Source organism: Ziziphus jujuba, chromosome 2 (genome assembly GCF_031755915.1).
Source record: "Ziziphus jujuba cultivar Dongzao chromosome 2, ASM3175591v1".
NCBI lineage: Eukaryota > Viridiplantae > Streptophyta > Magnoliopsida > Rosales > Rhamnaceae > Ziziphus > Ziziphus jujuba.
This window is the reverse complement of record NC_083380.1, coordinates 3,934,791-3,953,451: the sequence shown is the minus strand read 5'-3', so window position 1 is coordinate 3,953,451 and position 18,661 is coordinate 3,934,791. Positions and strand designations below refer to the sequence as shown.

Below are 18,661 nucleotides of genomic sequence, written 5' to 3'. Positions count from 1 at the left end.
TAAAATCATCCAAATCATTATGACCTACATTAGGCATGTATGGAAGGAAAAAAAAAAGAAAAAAAAAGACATAATATATACGAAGAGGAAAACAAGAATCACGTAACGGTCCAAGTGATTAACGTATCGCAATATTAATCCTCAAACACCGTGTTTTTTGTTTCCCAAGTTTTTAAACTTCAAAAATCTTCAAAAACTATACAGCTACAACTGTGTCTCAATAAGATATTTTGGTGATGAGGTGACTTAGTCACCAGATCTCTCTCTATTATGCACAGCGTATGCACAGTCAAACATTATGCAGAGAGTATGCAAAGTTCAAGTATGCATAGAGTATGCATGTCAAAACATAATTGTCACAAATACCTAATGTAACAAAATGTCGTCACTGAAATGTTTAGTGACTCATTTAGTGTTTGACACTAGATGGTTATGTGACAAATGTTCTTTTTCACTTAAACATTCAGTGGCATGGTTGCAATTGGTAACTTAGTAGTAACTGCATCTGTCACTGTAACCAGCAGTGAGAACACTTTATGACTTCAAAATAATTGCGCTGACACACTTTACACGTCACTTAAAGCTTCGACGATGTATGTTGTCACAAAGCGCAACAGTAACAATCTATGAAGTTCGAAAATTCTATACATGACAATTAACATTTGTCACAATGGCCCTTTTTTTTTTTTTTTTTTTTGTGTAACCTCATATTACATTGCACTAGGGAGAATTTTATATACCTAGCAAAATTGAAATACCTGTTAGAACATTGATAAATATACAACTATGTCATCATCCTCTTTTAGGACAACTAATTAATTTATAGTAAATATGGAACTAAAGGCTAAAACAAACAAACTACATGCCATAGCGTCACACATCCTTTAGACCTATCTAAACCACAAGAATAAATAAGTTTAGAAAATATAGAGGAATGCATGTGCTCATGGGAATACAAAGGAGCAGGGGAAAGATTCTTCAATCTAATTGAGAAGATTCTAAATCATGAATCATGATTCACACCAAAGAATATACATATGCATCCAAGTAACGATATGCAGATCCTTAAAAAAAGAATACAACCTAGCTACTAAATATCTTTAAGTGATGGCGACTCTTTAAGGGGTGGTGATGTCAAAACAAGCACTTGGACTTGTCTCAACTTGCCAGTCTCTAAGTTTACCAAATACAAAACCCCCTAAACTTGCCAGTCTCCTAAAGTTTACCAAATACAGAACCTGTCCATGCCACAGATCAACATAAACTAGGGGATAATAAATTTTATAAACTCATAAGCCACATATTTCAAAAATCAAAAGTTCTATATGGAATTAGAAGCTACTTGAAAACAAAGTGATTATCCACATCAGACTTTTCGACATCTTAATCCATGACAACTCTATAAGAGGTAATGATATCAAATCAAGCACTTGGGCAGGCATAAATTCACTAGTCTCCAAATTTACACACAAATTATCATAAACTAGGAATATTACATTCTTGCAGCAAGATACATAAAAATAAATAAATAAGTGTGTTTTATTTGCCTAATAATCTAATAAAGTTTCATGAGATAAATAAACCACATAAGCCACGAATTTCAAAAATAAAAATTTCTATAAAAAATTAGACGCCACTGGAAAATCAGCAGTAATTATCAATATTAGAATTTTCCACATTATCTCTCATTTTTGCATAAATTACACAAGATTATCCGATTTAAGTGAAAATATTTGGATTGCAACCATCATTCAGCATCATGTAAAAAACCAGACAACAACAACAACAACAAATCTAGCAATTACTACTTCATAGGAAAAAATTAATTAAAAAAAAAATCTAAAAATCATCAAGATACATTAAACTCCAATGGCAGATTAAACCCATCATTCAACATCATCCAAAAAGCCAAAGAACAAGATGAAATCTAGTAACTACTGCACCTTAGAAAAAAAAAATGCAAGTTTAATGAAGCAACCTTTTTTTTTAATCTCAATTAGCAACAACATCAAAGGAACTCAAAAATGTTTTCTATTTTCGTGGAAGCTGTCCAATTAACTAACCGATGACTCCAGCTTCACATAATCAAAAATAATGTGAAATGACAGAAGTAAGTTGGAATTCCAGTTTCATTTATGGACTCCAACAGAGAAAATGTCCTCAAAAAAATTAAAAAAAAAAAATAACAGTCACATTGGCAACAAATCAAAGCTTACCATAAACATCAACATCACGTTCTTAAAAAGCACCAATCCATACAATATGCTCTAAATTCCAAATCAAACATTTAAAAAGAAAAAATCAAAATCAAAATCAAAATGAGAAATAAAAGGCATACCTTAGAGACCACGAGAAACGTATCGAGCAAAAGCTTCAAGCCTCTTTGGCAGAGGCAGCCTCCGATCTTTGTTTCAAAACGCTTTTCAAAGCCACAAGCGTGCCATCGAGCCCCTGAACTGCTCGATCTTCTCCATGAGTCCAAGCAATGGCGCGCGCATTGGCTCTGGAGATCGGATCGAAGAGTATCGAAGGGAATGAAGTTCGAAACTCGGAAGGATTCAAAATCGAAGCGGGGCCAGTGTTCTTGAACCAAAGCGAGTGGGCATCTAGCAGGTCAGAAAAGAGGTTCGTGGCCGATCCATTGGTAGCTTTCAAGTTTGCAGTGGCGGTCATCTTCTAGGAGTCGAAATCTTAGACTCCATTGGAATAGGAAGCGAAGGTCACAACACCAGAAATGGCATCCGAATCCGAATCGGAATTGTCCAGAGAAATCACAAGGGCGGCCGTCGTCGTGTTGATCATATATTGAAAGATTGAGTAAAACCCCTTTCACTTGTGGGATTCACCTCTAGGCTTTGGGAAGGAAATGAAGAGAGAGCTTCATACTTGAACAATCTCCCTCTGGTTTTGTAGCTCAGAGATCGATCGTGAGGGACAGGAAGAGGGAGATTTTGAATTTTTGGATATTTTATGGCATTTCTTTATCAGATTTTTTAGTTAATTTCAGTGGAGTGGATGAGTATGGTGGATAATTTTCGGCATTAAGGGGGTATTTTTTACATGGGACTGGCCAAGACCGGATAGGTTATAGTCCCAATCTGGTGTTTGGGAAGAAAAATGGAGGACGGGACACACTTATCCCGTTAACCAATTTATCTGCTTCGAAGGGGACAAAGCTGACCCACCAAAACACCTGGGTCACTTTTGTCCTGCCCTCTCTCGAAGCTTTCGTGAATAACCTTTCATCCTCTCACACGAAGTTGCTTCTGCCGGACCGTTCGCCGACTCTGTTCGAGATCTCGCCGGATCGTTGGCCGCTTCTTTTCGGTTTGAAACCCTTGGTGAGTTTGCTTCTTTGCTCTGTTTGTTTTCATGTTCTTCATATTTGATCTGGTCAGTTTACTTCTTCTTCTTCTTCGTCGATAATCTCTGCTTCTTCTTCTTCTTCTTCGTTTTCCTCTGCTTCTTTTTCTCCGTTTGATTTGTTTAGGGATTTGTTTAGGGCTTCCATTCTGCACCAATTAGGCCAACGATTTGCAAAATTAGGGCTTGGATTTGTGAAGAAAAGGCTTAAAATTGGGTGGCTACCTTATACGTTTACAAAGCAGAAGAACTTCTGGCTCTTAGGTTAGTTCTTCTTATATATATATATATATATTTATACCTTGTATCATCTCCTCTAATGGTATGACATATATATATAATCCTATTAGTTTAGCTTCTAATCTTACCTTTGTAACGTACTAACTAGATCTCTCTTGTATCCCATCTAATCAAATAAAATATGTGTCTGAATAATCAATTTTAGTAGTCTTGGAATGATTTTATTTTATTTTTTCCAAATTTATCCAAAACTTCATTAAGACCAGCAACATTTCTGGACCAAGAACGGGGCTTATCTAAGCTTTTTCTGAATTTCGATTCCGTTTAGATAAAATAAACGATGCCGTTTCTATTCAATTAAGAACATAGCGCGCCATCAACGGATTGAAAAACAGCAATAAAGTGTGTTAAAACACTGAAACTTTGATTTCTAAAAACGCTTTTGTAAAATTGATATAGGGAAAGAAGAAATTGTGGAATTCCTTGGAGTTGGAGGCTTTGAGTTGAGGAAGATTATATACTACTCCAGTCTCCAGTAGTAACTCTATCTCCATTGTTGAAGAAGCCCTAGTCAAGGTACTTTTTGTGTGTGTGTGTGTGTGTGTGTGATGGTATTCTTCTCATCAGATTCATGTATACCTTCTTTACCATGCCAATGGATATCTCTTATGTCGGTTATGTCAAAAGCCACCTTGCTATACACAACCCCTTTCAGTTAAATTCCATTACTTGTAGTTGCTGTGTACATTTAAAAAAAATAAAAAATATTTGTTAAGTTGGATTGGATTTCTTAAGTTCAAAGAAAAAATCGTCTCAGGAGATACGTGTTTATATATATATATATATTGCATTTGATTTTCTGTTACCTTTTTTATTTTTTATTTTCTATTTGACTTTCAATTTAAAACACCTTGAGCTATCTAATTTTTAAATCCATTTGAAAATTCCACATGCCTATCTTGTACCACCAGGACTGAATTCATATCAGTGTGCTAAGAAAAAAGCAAAAGGCTAAATGCAAGCTCAAAGCATCCATTTTTTTTTTCCCGGTAGATCAGTTCAAAGCATCCTAGTTGTAGAAAGATTAGACATTGTACAGAGATAAGAAAGGTCCTTGACCAATAAACTATTATCGTAATTATTAAGAACTTAATGTTGGTTAATATGCCCAACTGAATTTTGGTGATGAAGATCACAGAGGAAAGTATTTGTAGGAAAATAGAAGAATATATTGAAATCAGTTTTGAATAATGTGTAATACAAGCAATTAGGTTTGCCCCAACACTATTATAATGCTTAGCAGCATTTTATTATCTCAGTCAGATATTAATATGAAAATCCATATGCGTATTTTATTACAAATTTATATATATTTAAGAACACCACAATATGTATTATATTTATATTTCACATAACTGAATGAGAAACTATTATATTAGACGATAATAGCACTAATTAGCTTTTACCTTGAGTCGGTCAAACACAACCAAACATTTATCTTCATGGCCAATCATGGTGTAGCCATCCATCATGGTGTGATAAATGTCAATAGGTGCATCTATCCCTGCTTCTTCCATCTCCCTCACCAGTGCTTTAGCTCGATCCATATTGCATGCTTGGCTGCAATTTAAAGAAACGATAAACAAATGTGATACAGGAAAGAAACTCACCAGGCTTAAATAAGACATAAATACAACAAGAACAGATCGTGATAGAATATAGAAATGAAATAACTGATGGAAAACAGGGATATAGATTTAATAACTATTTTACTTTCAACTTTTAGCAAATACATCCAATAACCACAAAAAATTTATACATTATACATGCACACACACACATTTTGCACACACACACATATATATATATATATAGAGAGAGAGAGAGACCAATGAGAATATAGTGAAAGTGAATGGGTACAGGACCTAATAAACTTTGAATACTCACCAGTGAGCATATATTATACTTCCATAAGTGATTGCATTTAAAGTATCATGTCTCTCCTTAGCCTCCTTGAACCAGTGATCTGTAGCTCTTCCAAAGAAACATTAATAGATATCAGATTAAGGAGACACAACACTGCCTCTTGGGTAATTGACAGAATCAATTAAAGATCTCAACATAAACTCAAGACCCTGGCTTTCAATTATTAAATTTGCACCTAATTTGAGAGAGAAAGAAGGCACCGGCAAGGTGCAAATATTTGTTTTGCTTCATCCAATATGTAACAACAATTAAGGCATGAGTATTGGTGATAAAGCCACAATATATATGATTTCTTTGTTCAATTAGAAGATTATTGACATCCGAGAAAATGATTTTTTTTTATTTAGTTTTGATTTTTTTTTTTTTTTTTTTGGTTAATGATGATTATGAAAATGTTGACATCTTTCCTTTGATGTTTGAGATGAGTCCAGTAAGATTTTGAAGAGACCAAATGTTGAGGGTGAATAATGCATCAACTACAAATTATGTTACTTAACAATTTATTGATTTATTTTTGTTTATGTTATGGGATGATTTGAACTCAAAAGACTCAAAAAAATAACTATGCTTTTTAAACATATCATTACCTAAATTAGATTATTATGTAATTCTGGTACCAGATGCAAATATTTTGGGGTAATAAATGTTTCACAATACCGTTTCACACTTTGAAGTAAATGCACGTTTCTGAAGACGGGAGAAAGAATAGAGAAACACAAATACATTGATTTATGATATAATGATTTGTAATATAAAAATATTCTTTACATGAGACCAAAAAATATTCATGAAAAAATTAATCATATGTGTCGGTTTTAAATCTATGACCATCCTTCAACCATAACTAATATATTTTAAGGATACAATTATTCATTTGGCTCCATCATTAATAATAATAAAAAAAAATTGATGATATATATATATTGAGTTTGAAGAGTTTAAAAAAACTTAAATCCACTTTTTATTTTGACCTTCCAAATATATATAATGTTTATTGTGAATGCTAATATATAAATATATTATTTATGGAAGATTTTTGTTTGCTGTATATATTCAATTGTATTGGAAATAGCAGCTCAATTTATTGTATTTCTTATAATTTTTTTATTTGTTTTTTTTTTCTTTTTGTAGAGATGGATGGAAGAAAATTAGTTGTAATTCAATCTTTTTGTTGGCCTTTATGTTTATCTTCTTTATGTACATGTATGTAGCGTGGCAAAGGAGAAATGAGAGAGGTGTTAGGAATAGAATAACTAGGAATACCGAATTGCGTACATCTTTTATAAATAGTTTGTTGGACAATGATGTCACTTGTATTAGTCAATTGAGGATGGATAGGTGAACATTTGTTATTTTATGTCGGTTATTACGCCAGGTGGATATGTGAAAAGAGATGGTACTATTACATTGGAAAAGCAAGTGTGCATATTTTTGCACATAATTGCTCATCATACAAAAAACCGTACAATTATCAGTCGATTATATAGATCAGGGGAGATAATTAGTAGATATTTCAATTCAGTATTGAATGGGTTGTTGCGCTTACATTTCATTTTGTTGAGGCATCCTGAACCTGTGTCGGATAATTGCTCGAATGATAGATGGAAAATGTTTAAGGTACGTATGTGGACTAGTTTGGTTATTAATTTTATAGTTAGATGACTTGTAGCATTATCTGACGTTAGTAAAATTGTTTGTGTCGTAGAATTGTTTGGGAGCATTAGATGGAACTTACATTAAGGTGAAAGTACCTGAAATCGATAAGTCAAGATATCGAACAAGAAAGGATGAGATAGCAACAAATGCCTTAGGTGTATGTAACCCGAATATGGAATTTATATTTGTATTACCGGGTTGGGAAGGCTCTGCTTCAGATTCCAGAGTACTTTAAGATGCAATAAGTAGGCCAAATGGATTAAAAATACCAACCGGTAAGACCAATCCTTAAATATTTCATCGACTGGATTAACATTGCATAAACTAATAGGAGATATTTTTCTGTGTTAGGTTGTTATTACTTAGTGGATGCTGGTTACATATATGGTGAAGGATTTCTTGCACCATATAAGGGAACAAGATATCACCTTTCGGAATGGAGAGATATTTGTGCACCCATAAATCATCAAGAGTATCTCAACATGAAGCATGCATCAGCTAGGAATATCATAGAAAGATGCTTTGGGGTTCTTAAAATGCGATGGGCAATTTTAAGAAGTTCATCTTTCTACCCAATTGGAACACAAATCAAAACCATTACTGCATGTTGTCTGATACATAATCTTGTAACACCCCGTCCCAAATCACACCGGAATCCGTGCACATTGACCGTTGACCGAGTGGGTCAAAAGGTGACTTTTTGTCCCAGTTGGAATTTCTAGTTGACCAGGGTACCGTGGCGAAGTGCATGATGCCCTGAGTTCGTAGACTAGTAGCACGTCAAAAACGGAGCTACGGTTTCAAAGTTATGGGCAAAACAAGTCGAGGTGCAAACAGTCCAAAAGGTGCCCGGAGTTGACTTTTTCTTGTTGTGTAATTTTGCTTTGACTCCTATATGATTGTAAGTACTCGTCGATACGAGTTCATAGACTAGCGGCACGCTTAAATTGGACATCTGGTTAAAAAGTTATGGATGTTTGAAGTTCGCCGGATACCGTAATATTTTATTATATCTGGCTTAAGTGCACAGTAACGCCACATGTCATCACCTGATTAGTCCACGTGGATGAACAGTATCATCCATGGTGGCTTTTATTTGGCAAAAACGCCAGGGAGGAGAGAGAAAGAGATAAAGGAGAGAAAGAGAAAGATAGAGAAAGCCGACCGGCCGCCGGAATCGTCTAATTTTCCGGCCGACTCTTGCTACACGCGCCGGCCAGAAGGGAGCGTCTTCCCATTTTTGGCTAAACCCTAAAATTTCACGACCGACAGTCGCCGGACGCGCCCGGATCGAGGCGGCGAAGCCCAGCTGTGATTTTTCCCTCCACCGCCGGCCACCGCTCACCACCTAGTTTTCGGCCATTTTCAGGCCACACGTGCCAGCCACCCCTCACCACCTCCTCAATTTTGGCCTACCCACCAAATTTCACGGACATCGGACCTCCGACGCACCGGTATCGGAGTGTTTTTCGGCCAGGCGCCGAAAATCTTCAAACCCCGATTTCTCCTCCATTCGGCCTCCGTTTGCCTCACCGCCGATCCCGTTGGAATCCTCTCCCCTCGATCTACAAAATGCCAAAAATCTCAGCCAACGGGCACCTCATGCGCCGCCGCTGGTGACGGTTGCCGGTGACCGCGGCGGCTCGCCCGAAGTCACTGTTCCGGCGAGTACCCAGTTGCACCGCCGGTCCCTGTCCACTGATTCCAACCTCCCGAATCCAAATCCGGCATCCTTTTCCGCCAATTCGCGACGGTTCGGGAGAATTGAGGAGTCGAACCCCGAAAGCTTTTCGGTGAGATTCTGGCCACCTCGGGTCCGATCTCCGGGAAGTAAGACCGAATCCGTGATCCTCATCACTCAAGCTTCGATTCGGTATATCACTCGTAACTTTTAGTTGTCGTTTATGTTCGCTCCCTGGGTACCCATTTGGGAGTTACCCGATTAAAATATTAATATATTTGGTTGGTGTACTGTGAATGTTTTAGGTGCGCGTAGGAGTAGTGGAGTTGATCCTGCGGAGGATCTTAGCTGATATATGCACTTAAGGTGAGTGACCCACCTTTAAAAAATATTTTGGGGCAATTAGTTATGTTTAATTGGTGTTTAATTGGTATTTGAATTATGCTCATGTGGTATAATTTAGTTATTATTTGTGATTTAATTTTAATTATTATGCATGAGTAAGGTATTTTCAGTAATAAATTGTGCGTGGTTTTAAATATTATATTTTGGGCATAATTGGTTTAAATATTTTATAAAAATATTTGTTTAAAGTGGTGGTTTAACTTTTATAATTATGCCCACGATATTTTAATTGTTGAACCACGTATTACAAAAACAATTATGGTTTTATTGGTTATCGATGTTTTCGTACCGGATTTGTTAAATGGAAATATGTGGGATGGTAAATTTGAGAATTTGTATATTTTCCACGGTAATTTTGGAAAACGGTACGGTTAATTAAATAATTATTTTAGACGCATTCATATAGCATTGGTGTTCTGGTGTATGTATATGTGGTTTAGCGCGCAAGTATTATGTCTCCCGTGAGTTGCCATTGGACCGTGGGTAGGCAAGTTTGATATTGGCCACAGCCGCCCCCCTCCTTGGCCGGGATGACGGTTTCAGCAGCGGTACTGTCGGGACGCCGAAGTGCCGTTTGCAAGTTTCTCTCTTTAATCTCCTCGCCAGTCGGTGCTTAGGACGTTGGGTATCGGAGGGCATCACCGGTATATGGTGTGGTGCGTCAAGTGTAAATTTTCAAACAAAATTTCAAACCCCAAAAATGTTCAAAAATTATTTATTATTGTTTATTAAGTTGTTTGATCCCTTGGTTTTCAGAAAATATGAATATCGGATTTTGTGAAAATGTTTTAAAAAGGGAACATTTCCAACGAAGTGATTAGTGAGAGTTTTGAGGGAAATTATTATTTCCAACTGCTATTATTATTTACCTATTAATTGTTTGTATTAATTCAATTCCCTTATTTATTCTATTATTAGTATTACTATTGAAAGTGTTCAGTAGCTAGGGTCACTCATTGAGATGATTAGCATCTCACGTTTTTAAGTTCCGTTCCCTTAGGTGCAAGGGGTGGTAGACGTCCTTCCGGGGCAAACCAATTCTCTGCCGCTATCGTGTTTCGAGAAGTACTTTTGTACTCGTTCATTTCAATTGTATTATTCATTTCATCTTTGTTGTATTTTCTGTTGATTAACACTTCATGAAGCTCTGTATACTATTTGGACACTTATGTTTTATTTATGCACTGGGCTGCTGTTATTGTTGTGAAGTGCTGTAAATTTGTGGAAATCAATTTGTCGTTTTGCGGAAGGAATAAAGGGATGAATATAGAAGTGTGTTTTCAGTGCAGGTAATTTTTGGTAAGTCCTACCCTTAGGGGAGGTGCTGCTGGATTTTCCGTTGGAAGGTTCGGTGGTATTTCCCTGGGATCAAGGCTTGTCTAGGGTTCCGGGGAGGATTTCTGGGCGGGTCCTGACAATCTGATTAGAAGAGAAATGACACTCGATCCTGGAAAAGTTGAATATGATAGGATGGAAAATGTGGACATTAATGAAGAGGAGGACATTATAGGATCAATTGCTTCCTCGGATCGATGGATGGATTAGAGAGATGAGTTAGCTAAACAAATGTTTGGTGAGTGGAGAGGTCATCATGATTACTAGTTGATGGTTATATAAAAAATTATGCTCTAACTGCTTATTTAATATTGTTTGTTAAATCTTTTGGATAATATGTATGAAGACAAACTTATATTATATTAAGTGCATCATTTGAGATTTATTGTTATTTTGTTTGCATCTTATTTTGATAATGTTGGAATCATGAAATATTTACTTGAATAGCAATGGAAGCTGGAGGTAGCAGTAACGATAATAGGGGGGTGAATCTAGGCGTACATGGAGTAGAGGTGAGGAAGAAGCTTTGCTGGTTCTTTTAGATGAAGCTGTAGCTAGTGGGCAACGTTGTGACACGGGAGCATTTAAACCTGGTACACTTAATATGATTGAGCGGCAACTGGCTGAAATGTGTCCTAACTCGGGATTGCAAGCAACTTCACATATTGAATCGAAGCTAAAAAAGTGGAAGAAGCAATATGGTATCATATACGACATGCTGAACAAAAGTGGATTTGGATGGAATGACACTCTTAAATGTGTGGAGGTTGACAGTGACGATGCTTGGAAAGCATATGTGCAGGTTTTGAATTTGTTAGGAAAAATACCTTTATTGAATTTTGTGTTTCTTATCTTAAATCTATAATGTTTTTACTAAATGATGGCTTTTTTTATTTTAGAGTAATCCAAGTGCAAAAAGTTGGAGAGGTAAACCTTTTCCGATATATGAGAGGCTTGCTAATATTTTTGGGAAGGATCGGGCAACAGGACATGGAGCACAAACTCCAATTGATTTAGTTAATGATATAAATATGGAGCCTGACAATGACCAATTTGATGATGTGGGTTCTCCAATGTATATGAATCAAACACATAGTCAACTGCCCAAACAATCCCAATTAAGAGGTAAGAGGAAAGCTAAATCGAAGGATTTTGACATCGTTAGCGGGTTAAACAATGTAGCAGATAAGTTTATTGATAAATTGGCTACATAGTTAGACAAGTTGGAGAAGTCTGATATCAACTATCCACAATACTTAGCTATGGAGCTTGACAGGTTATGATTCCCTATTACTGACAATCTCAAAATCTCTAAGGCAATGAGATAGGATCCATCAAACGTTGAGGTTTTCAAGATTATTAAAACCGATGAGCAGAAGATTGAATTTGCTTGTGGATTTTTGGATAACTAAATTAGTATTGTTGTGGATTATATATTTATGGATATGTATGAGAGGATGACAACTATGAACATTTGGAATTGAAACTTATGGACATATATTGTAACGTATTGAATGTTGGTTTCTAATTATGCATGTACGGATAATTTTATTATTATGTGTTATGTTTTAGAATATTAACATGCACTTTATTGATTTGGTTAGTTGTTATTTTGTTTAATAATATTACTATATTATATTGTCATTTATTATTATATGCAGGAATATTGAATGGCAAAAAGAAGGGTTTATGTTGTGTTTAAAGGTAGACAACCAGGGATATATAATTCTTGGTTTGAATGTCTTCAACAAGTGCACGGATTTACAAATAATTTATATCAAGCCTATAATACAATTGAAGAAGCTGAAATTGCATATGTTGAGTTTGTAGAACAAACAATGAGGAATCGTAATGAAGCAAATCCAATACAAAATACCACCACCGTACATACACGTGCTCAATTTCACAACGAGTGGGGTAATGGTTTTGTATTAGGTTGTTTATTTGGCTTACTATCAATGGGTTTATTTACTTATTTCTTATATAATTAGATTATCCTCGTAAAATCCAATATATATATATATACGGATGCCATACTTGTTAAAAGTCCAACTACATGTGACATTTATTTATATATCTATATATCTATATGTATGAATTGAAGATGGATATTTTTATGCTATCAACAAGTTCTTAATTAAATATTATGTCAATTTTTTTTATTTGTATTTAATTGTTATTCATGATTAGTAATTTTATTTTAATTGGTTTTGAAAACAATATTTTAAGTAGTTTATGGGTGTTAAAAAAAAATTACAAATGTATTATAAATATCATTAAATTATTTTTATTATTAATTAATTGAACACATAAATATCTATACAAAAAATATTAAATATAAGTAATAATAAAACTTTAATTAAATATAATATTTAATTTTTTTGTAAATATAAATATAATTTTAAATCTTTTCATATTTAACAAAATAAAAACTATAATTATAAAATAGTCCAATCCAGTCCGATCCTGCACCAAACATGGGACAACTAGTCCAACATTTAGTCCAGAACTATGCCAAACACAGTATTGCACTATTCATCATGTCCGATCCGAACCTATCCTGTCCGATCCCGTCCGATCCGAACCTATCCTGCGTACCAAACGCCCCCTAAGGACTTGCTCAAGGCCAAGAGTCAACGCAGCGTTTTGATTAAAAAAAAAAGGCATAATGACAAATTTTTTTTATTTGGTTAACTGACGGATCTTACTGGTCAACATCTTTTTTTCGAGTGACAAAATCAAGGACAAAAATAAATAAATAAATGAATAGATTTTTCGGCATTTTGCGGTAAAAATATGTGACAAAACAAAGTTTGTCACTCCATGGTTAACTCAAAAACATCAAAATGTAGGAATGTCAATGGGATGGAGTGGAATCGATTTTTAAAATTCTATCTCTATTTTTGTGGAGAATTTTTCATTCCGTTTTCATGATTTTTTTCGTTTTTTAAAAGAGAAATGGTGACGGAAATTTTCCAATCGAAGACGGAACGAAACATTTTTTTTCTTTTATTTTATTTTTATAATCGATATAATTTTTTTGAAAAATTTATATAAATTTTTTTTTAAGAATAAAATGTAAATAAAATAGTTAAAATGTAATAAAAATACAATAAAATACATTAAGGTCTAAATTTACAATTATAATAAAATACATTTTTCAAAAATATAATAGTAAAAATAAATAAAATATAAAAATATAAATAAATATATACGGGATGGGTTCAGGTCGGATTCTTTATTTTCCGGTGCCATCCCATCCCCAATTCAGGCTTTAAGGATTTATACCTAGCCCACCCCGCAATTCCAACTTTTCGGGGGACAGGACGAGGTGGTTTTCTTCGTTTATTTTTTTTTATTATTGATATAATTTTTTTTGAGAAATTTATATAAAAATTTTTTTTTATGAATAAAATGTAAATAAAGTGACTAAAATATAATAAAAATATAATAAAATACTCAAAGGTTTAAATTTACAATTATAATAAAATATAATTTTAAAAAATACAATAATTCAAATATATAAAATATAAAAAAAAATAAGTAAAAATATACGGGACAGGTTCGGGCTTGATTCTTGATTCCTTGGTGCCGTCCCATCTCTAATTCGGATTTTAAGGATTTATCCCGAGCCTACATGCGGTTCCAACTTTTCAAAAAAAAACCATTCAATTAAGGATGATGCATTGCAGTTTTTTATATGTGCGAGATAAATTGACATTCCTATTAAAATATGATCATGGTTATTTTTTAAAAAATATTTTATTTAGATCATTGCGGATTTATATATTATTTATTTATTGCGGATTTTAAATAATTTTTATTTTCTTACATTTTTATTCATATTTTTTAAAATAATTTTATCTATTTTCTTATAAAGTATAAGTTATAATTTTTTAAAATTTTAAAAAATTAAATTAAAATTTATACAAATTTAAAAAGACTTAAATAAAATATTTATTTATTTTTATCACATTCAAACTTGTAGCTGTAGTCAGGATTTTTTTTCTTTTGTTTTTTTGGTAGTGATTTTGTTTTGGGAATATTTTAAATTTATCCAAATATTTAAAAAATCCTTTTTTTATTTTGTATTTGTTTATCAGACGTCACTTAGTCATCAGATCAGGATCTCTATGTTATATATATATATATATATATATATATATGTCGCCGGATCCTCTGTCCTCATTTTGGTGTCCCCAAGCCTATCCCCCAGTCAGTCAATGCTATCTCATTTTAAAAAATAACATTTATTTTTTATGGTCAGTTTATTATATTTTCTACTTTTTTTTTTTAACCCTAAAATACTCCTTCTTTTTGCCTTTGAATGTCGCACAGCCATACCGGTATTCATCAAACCGTAATACCTTCAATTACCAATAGATAGAAGAGAGAAAATGTATGTTTCGAAAGTGGGGTTTATTTGCTAGATGGTTGGGTTCGGATTTTCTTCAATTTTAAATATATATATATATATATATTTATATATATTATATATATATATATATATTTTGAGACTTGGGCATGGTTCAACAAATCTGAAGATATAAGTATGTATATTTTCGTTATCTGGTTTGATGGGATGAGAATTTTATGTAACAATCGTTTGAAGTTGCCTGAAAAATAGTGCTTTTGAGTCCTTTTGGATTGAGTTTACCATCATATACATTTTGATTGAACCCGCGAGTTTTGATTCTTTGACTTTAACAACAAAAGGGGAAAAAAAAAAAAAAGAAAAAGAGATTTATAAAGGATGTTTCAGATTTAAAAATAATAATGAAAATTATTATCAAACCAGATTACTAATACGTAACGCTAAATTTTGATGAAATTTTATAATTTAAAGATTTTCAATAATGCAAATAATTTTTTTTTTTTTTGGAAAATAAATGTTTTGTGGATTTGCTTAAATGAGCGATGTGAATTAGATTTTACTGAAAATTATCATCCAGTGATGAATATAAAATTTAAAAATTGGTGGAAACGATGTTGGTAATCAAAGCAATTAAAGTTTGATGAATGCCGGTATGGCTGCGTGACATTCAAAGGCAAAAAGAAGAAAGAGTATTTTAAGGTTAAAAATAAAAAAAATAAAAAATATAATAAACTGACGGTAAAAGATGAATGTTATTTTTTAAAATGAGGTGGCATTGATTGATTGGGAGGACAGGCTTGGGGACATCAAAATGGAGACAGAGGATCCAGCTCCATATATATATATATATAGGGTTAATTAGGTTAGAGGGAGAATATAATAAAATTATAAAAATTAATTATCATGGCCTTCCCCTTCATCGGCTATCTCCTATTTGGTTGGTTGTTATTTCTTAGCTTTCTTAGCATCACCGCTGCAGAGAGCCCCTTTAGCATGGACGCTGTAATCAACGCTGAAGCTCGCAGCCGCGCTGCAGCCCCTTCGCCATCTTTATCAAACCAGTCACGTTGATCCTTTTTACTCTCTATCTCCGACCACTATTTGCAGCGTCTCCACCAAAGGTTCGTATTTAACCACTCAATAATCACTTTTAATTAGCTATATATATATATATAAATAAATTTGTTCTATTTGAGATCCATATTTTGTGGTTGTTTTCCTTTTCTAATCAATATTTTTTCAAAATATTCTGCCAAAAAAAAATTATTAAGAATATATATAAAAAAATTTATTAAAAAGAAATACAGTAGGGTGGTGGAAAAAAAAAAATTAAAAGAAAGTCTGTCTATAGTCTTTTCTTTTTTTCTGTTATTTATTTATTCATTTTTTTTTTTTTGGGGTAAAATTTTGTTTTAATATACGTAATATATTTAAAATGTCTCTTTCCTTCAAATAGGAAAAGAGAGTTCCCTTTGTAATATATATTGATGAGCTGATCACATGAATTCATGTTTTTATGCTCTGATACTATTTTTTTTTTTTTAACCCAATTTTTTATTTTCCTTCCGGACTTAATTTCTCCATAACACCCAACATACGACGTTGGTCATGGCCACGTTTTATAACTTTATGAAATCGGATACCTGTTTATATTTAAGGGATATCTATTTATATTTTTATAATTTTAAAAAAATATTTATAATTAAAAAAAATTTTGAAAATATGAAGTGTAATATACTATAATATTTAAATATTATATTATTTTTTTATTTACTTATTTATAAATATATCAATTAATAATTTGATAATGATTTTGTTAAATATTTTGGTGCATATAATTAAGCATTGAATATCAACACATACGGAACCATTAAGCCACTAACAAAGGTTGAAAGACACCCATGCCACCACCATTGCGGCTTATCACGAACGGAGATTGAAATCCAATTGAGAAACCACCGTCGTTTCAACAAAAATGAAACAAAGGTTGAAAGGGGCCCTCCCACCTTTGCTGAAATTAGGGCTGCAATTATCCAGGAAAGGATTTTCCATCTCCCACCCCGTATCCCCATCCGAAGAAGACTGACGCCGTTTCGTCGTTCGAAAAGAAGATACTGAAAAATTCTCGAAAATCCTCAACCGTTATGGAGCAAAAGAGAGATTTAAATATATGGAAATTTTCTTTTTGATTCCCAATGATACTAGACTAACTTAAAAGATTCACTAATTACCTTAGTTAGCAATATACGGAAATTATTTTGAATTTTTGGAAATTTTAGGGCATGTCTTTATCAGATTGCCTAATTAATTTCAGTGTAGTGGAAAAGTATAGTGGACAATTTCGGCAATAAGGATTTTCTCGAGGGCAGGATTAAACTCAGCGTTTTGATTACAAGAAAACAAGCATAGTGAACAATTTTTTTATTTTTTTTTATTTATTTATTTTTATTGGTTAACTGATGGACTTTACTCGTCAACCTCCTTCTTTTCGAGTGATTATATCAGAGACAAAAAAACAAAATTAAAAAAAAAAAAAAGAAGCCATAGATTTTTGGGCATTTTGTGGTAAAAATATGTGACAAAACAAAGTTTGTCATTCAATAGTTCTTACTTTATAGAGCATAGGCCATTTTCAGTGACGTGTTGACACCAAGTTCCTTATTCGTGACTCTGTGTTCGTGATGGACATGAGCTTGCCGTCTGCAATGCATGCAAAATTTAGGTATTCAAATAGAAACAATTTATTGCGAGTGATCCATATACAGTAGATTTTAATCAAAACATGATTTGGGAGGTTTTCGTTGAGAAGACCCATTTTACATAAGCCTTATATTAAGACTCAAAAACACTAATATACGGCCATGGTCATTTTTAGAGAAACATTTCATTTAAATCCTTTCATATCTATATTAATTTTAATTTATTCTTTAAAATTTTAAAAATATCATTTATTTCTTTTTAAGTTGCAAATAATTTTCATTTCCCTTTTTATTATTTCATTTATACTTATCAAAATAATTTCATCTATGCATTTTATAAATATAATTATAATTTAAAAATTTTAAAGAATTAAATTAAAATTAATACAAATTTAAAAAGGTTTAAATAAAATATGTCTTTTATTTTTATCACATTCGAATTTGTATCTGTAGTCTTTTTTCTCTTTTTTTTTTTTTTTAGCTATTTGGTTTTGAGAATATTTGAAATCTATCCATATATTTAAAAATCCTTTTTTATTTTGTATTAAATCAACCACCGCGTAAGAGGATGACGTCACTTAGTCATCAGATCAGATCTCTCTGTTATGGAGTAATAGTATGCAAGTCCAAGAACAAGAGCTCGCAACACGTATAATTATAATTAATAAGAGATAGAGATTATAATAAAATTATCAAAAATTAATTAATTATGATGGCTCATCTCCTATTCGGTTGCTAGCTATCTATCGGCTTTCTTAATAATTACTTTTAATTTGCTATATACATATATATATATATATATATATATGCGTATGCTAGTCCAAGAACAAGAGCAAATTACAGTATAATTCATTAATTAGAGAGAGATTATAATAAAATTCATCAAAATATCTATATGTATATATATATACATATCATGAT

General features: G+C 32.9%; 1 protein-coding gene across 2 annotated transcripts; it reads left to right on the top strand.

Moving 5' to 3' along the window:
- The first annotated feature begins 3,361 nt into the window (after nt 1–3,361).
- LOC132799215 (uncharacterized) lies at nt 3,362–12,242 on the top strand. Of its 2 annotated transcripts, XM_060814704.1 has the most exons (4): nt 3,362–3,393; nt 4,063–4,179; nt 11,114–11,468; nt 11,566–12,242. In XM_060814704.1, the coding sequence occupies exons 3-4, from the start codon at nt 11,271–11,273 to the stop codon at nt 11,878–11,880; spliced, it is 513 nt and encodes a 170-aa protein (XP_060670687.1). In that variant the 5' UTR covers nt 3,362–3,393; nt 4,063–4,179; nt 11,114–11,270; the 3' UTR covers nt 11,881–12,242. The 2 variants fall into 2 exon arrangements, with proteins under 2 accessions (XP_060670687.1, XP_060670686.1); XM_060814703.1 differs by lacking the exon at nt 3,362–3,393 and having other exon boundaries at nt 3,956–4,179.
- Nucleotides 12,243–18,661: the final 6,419 nt, after the last annotated feature.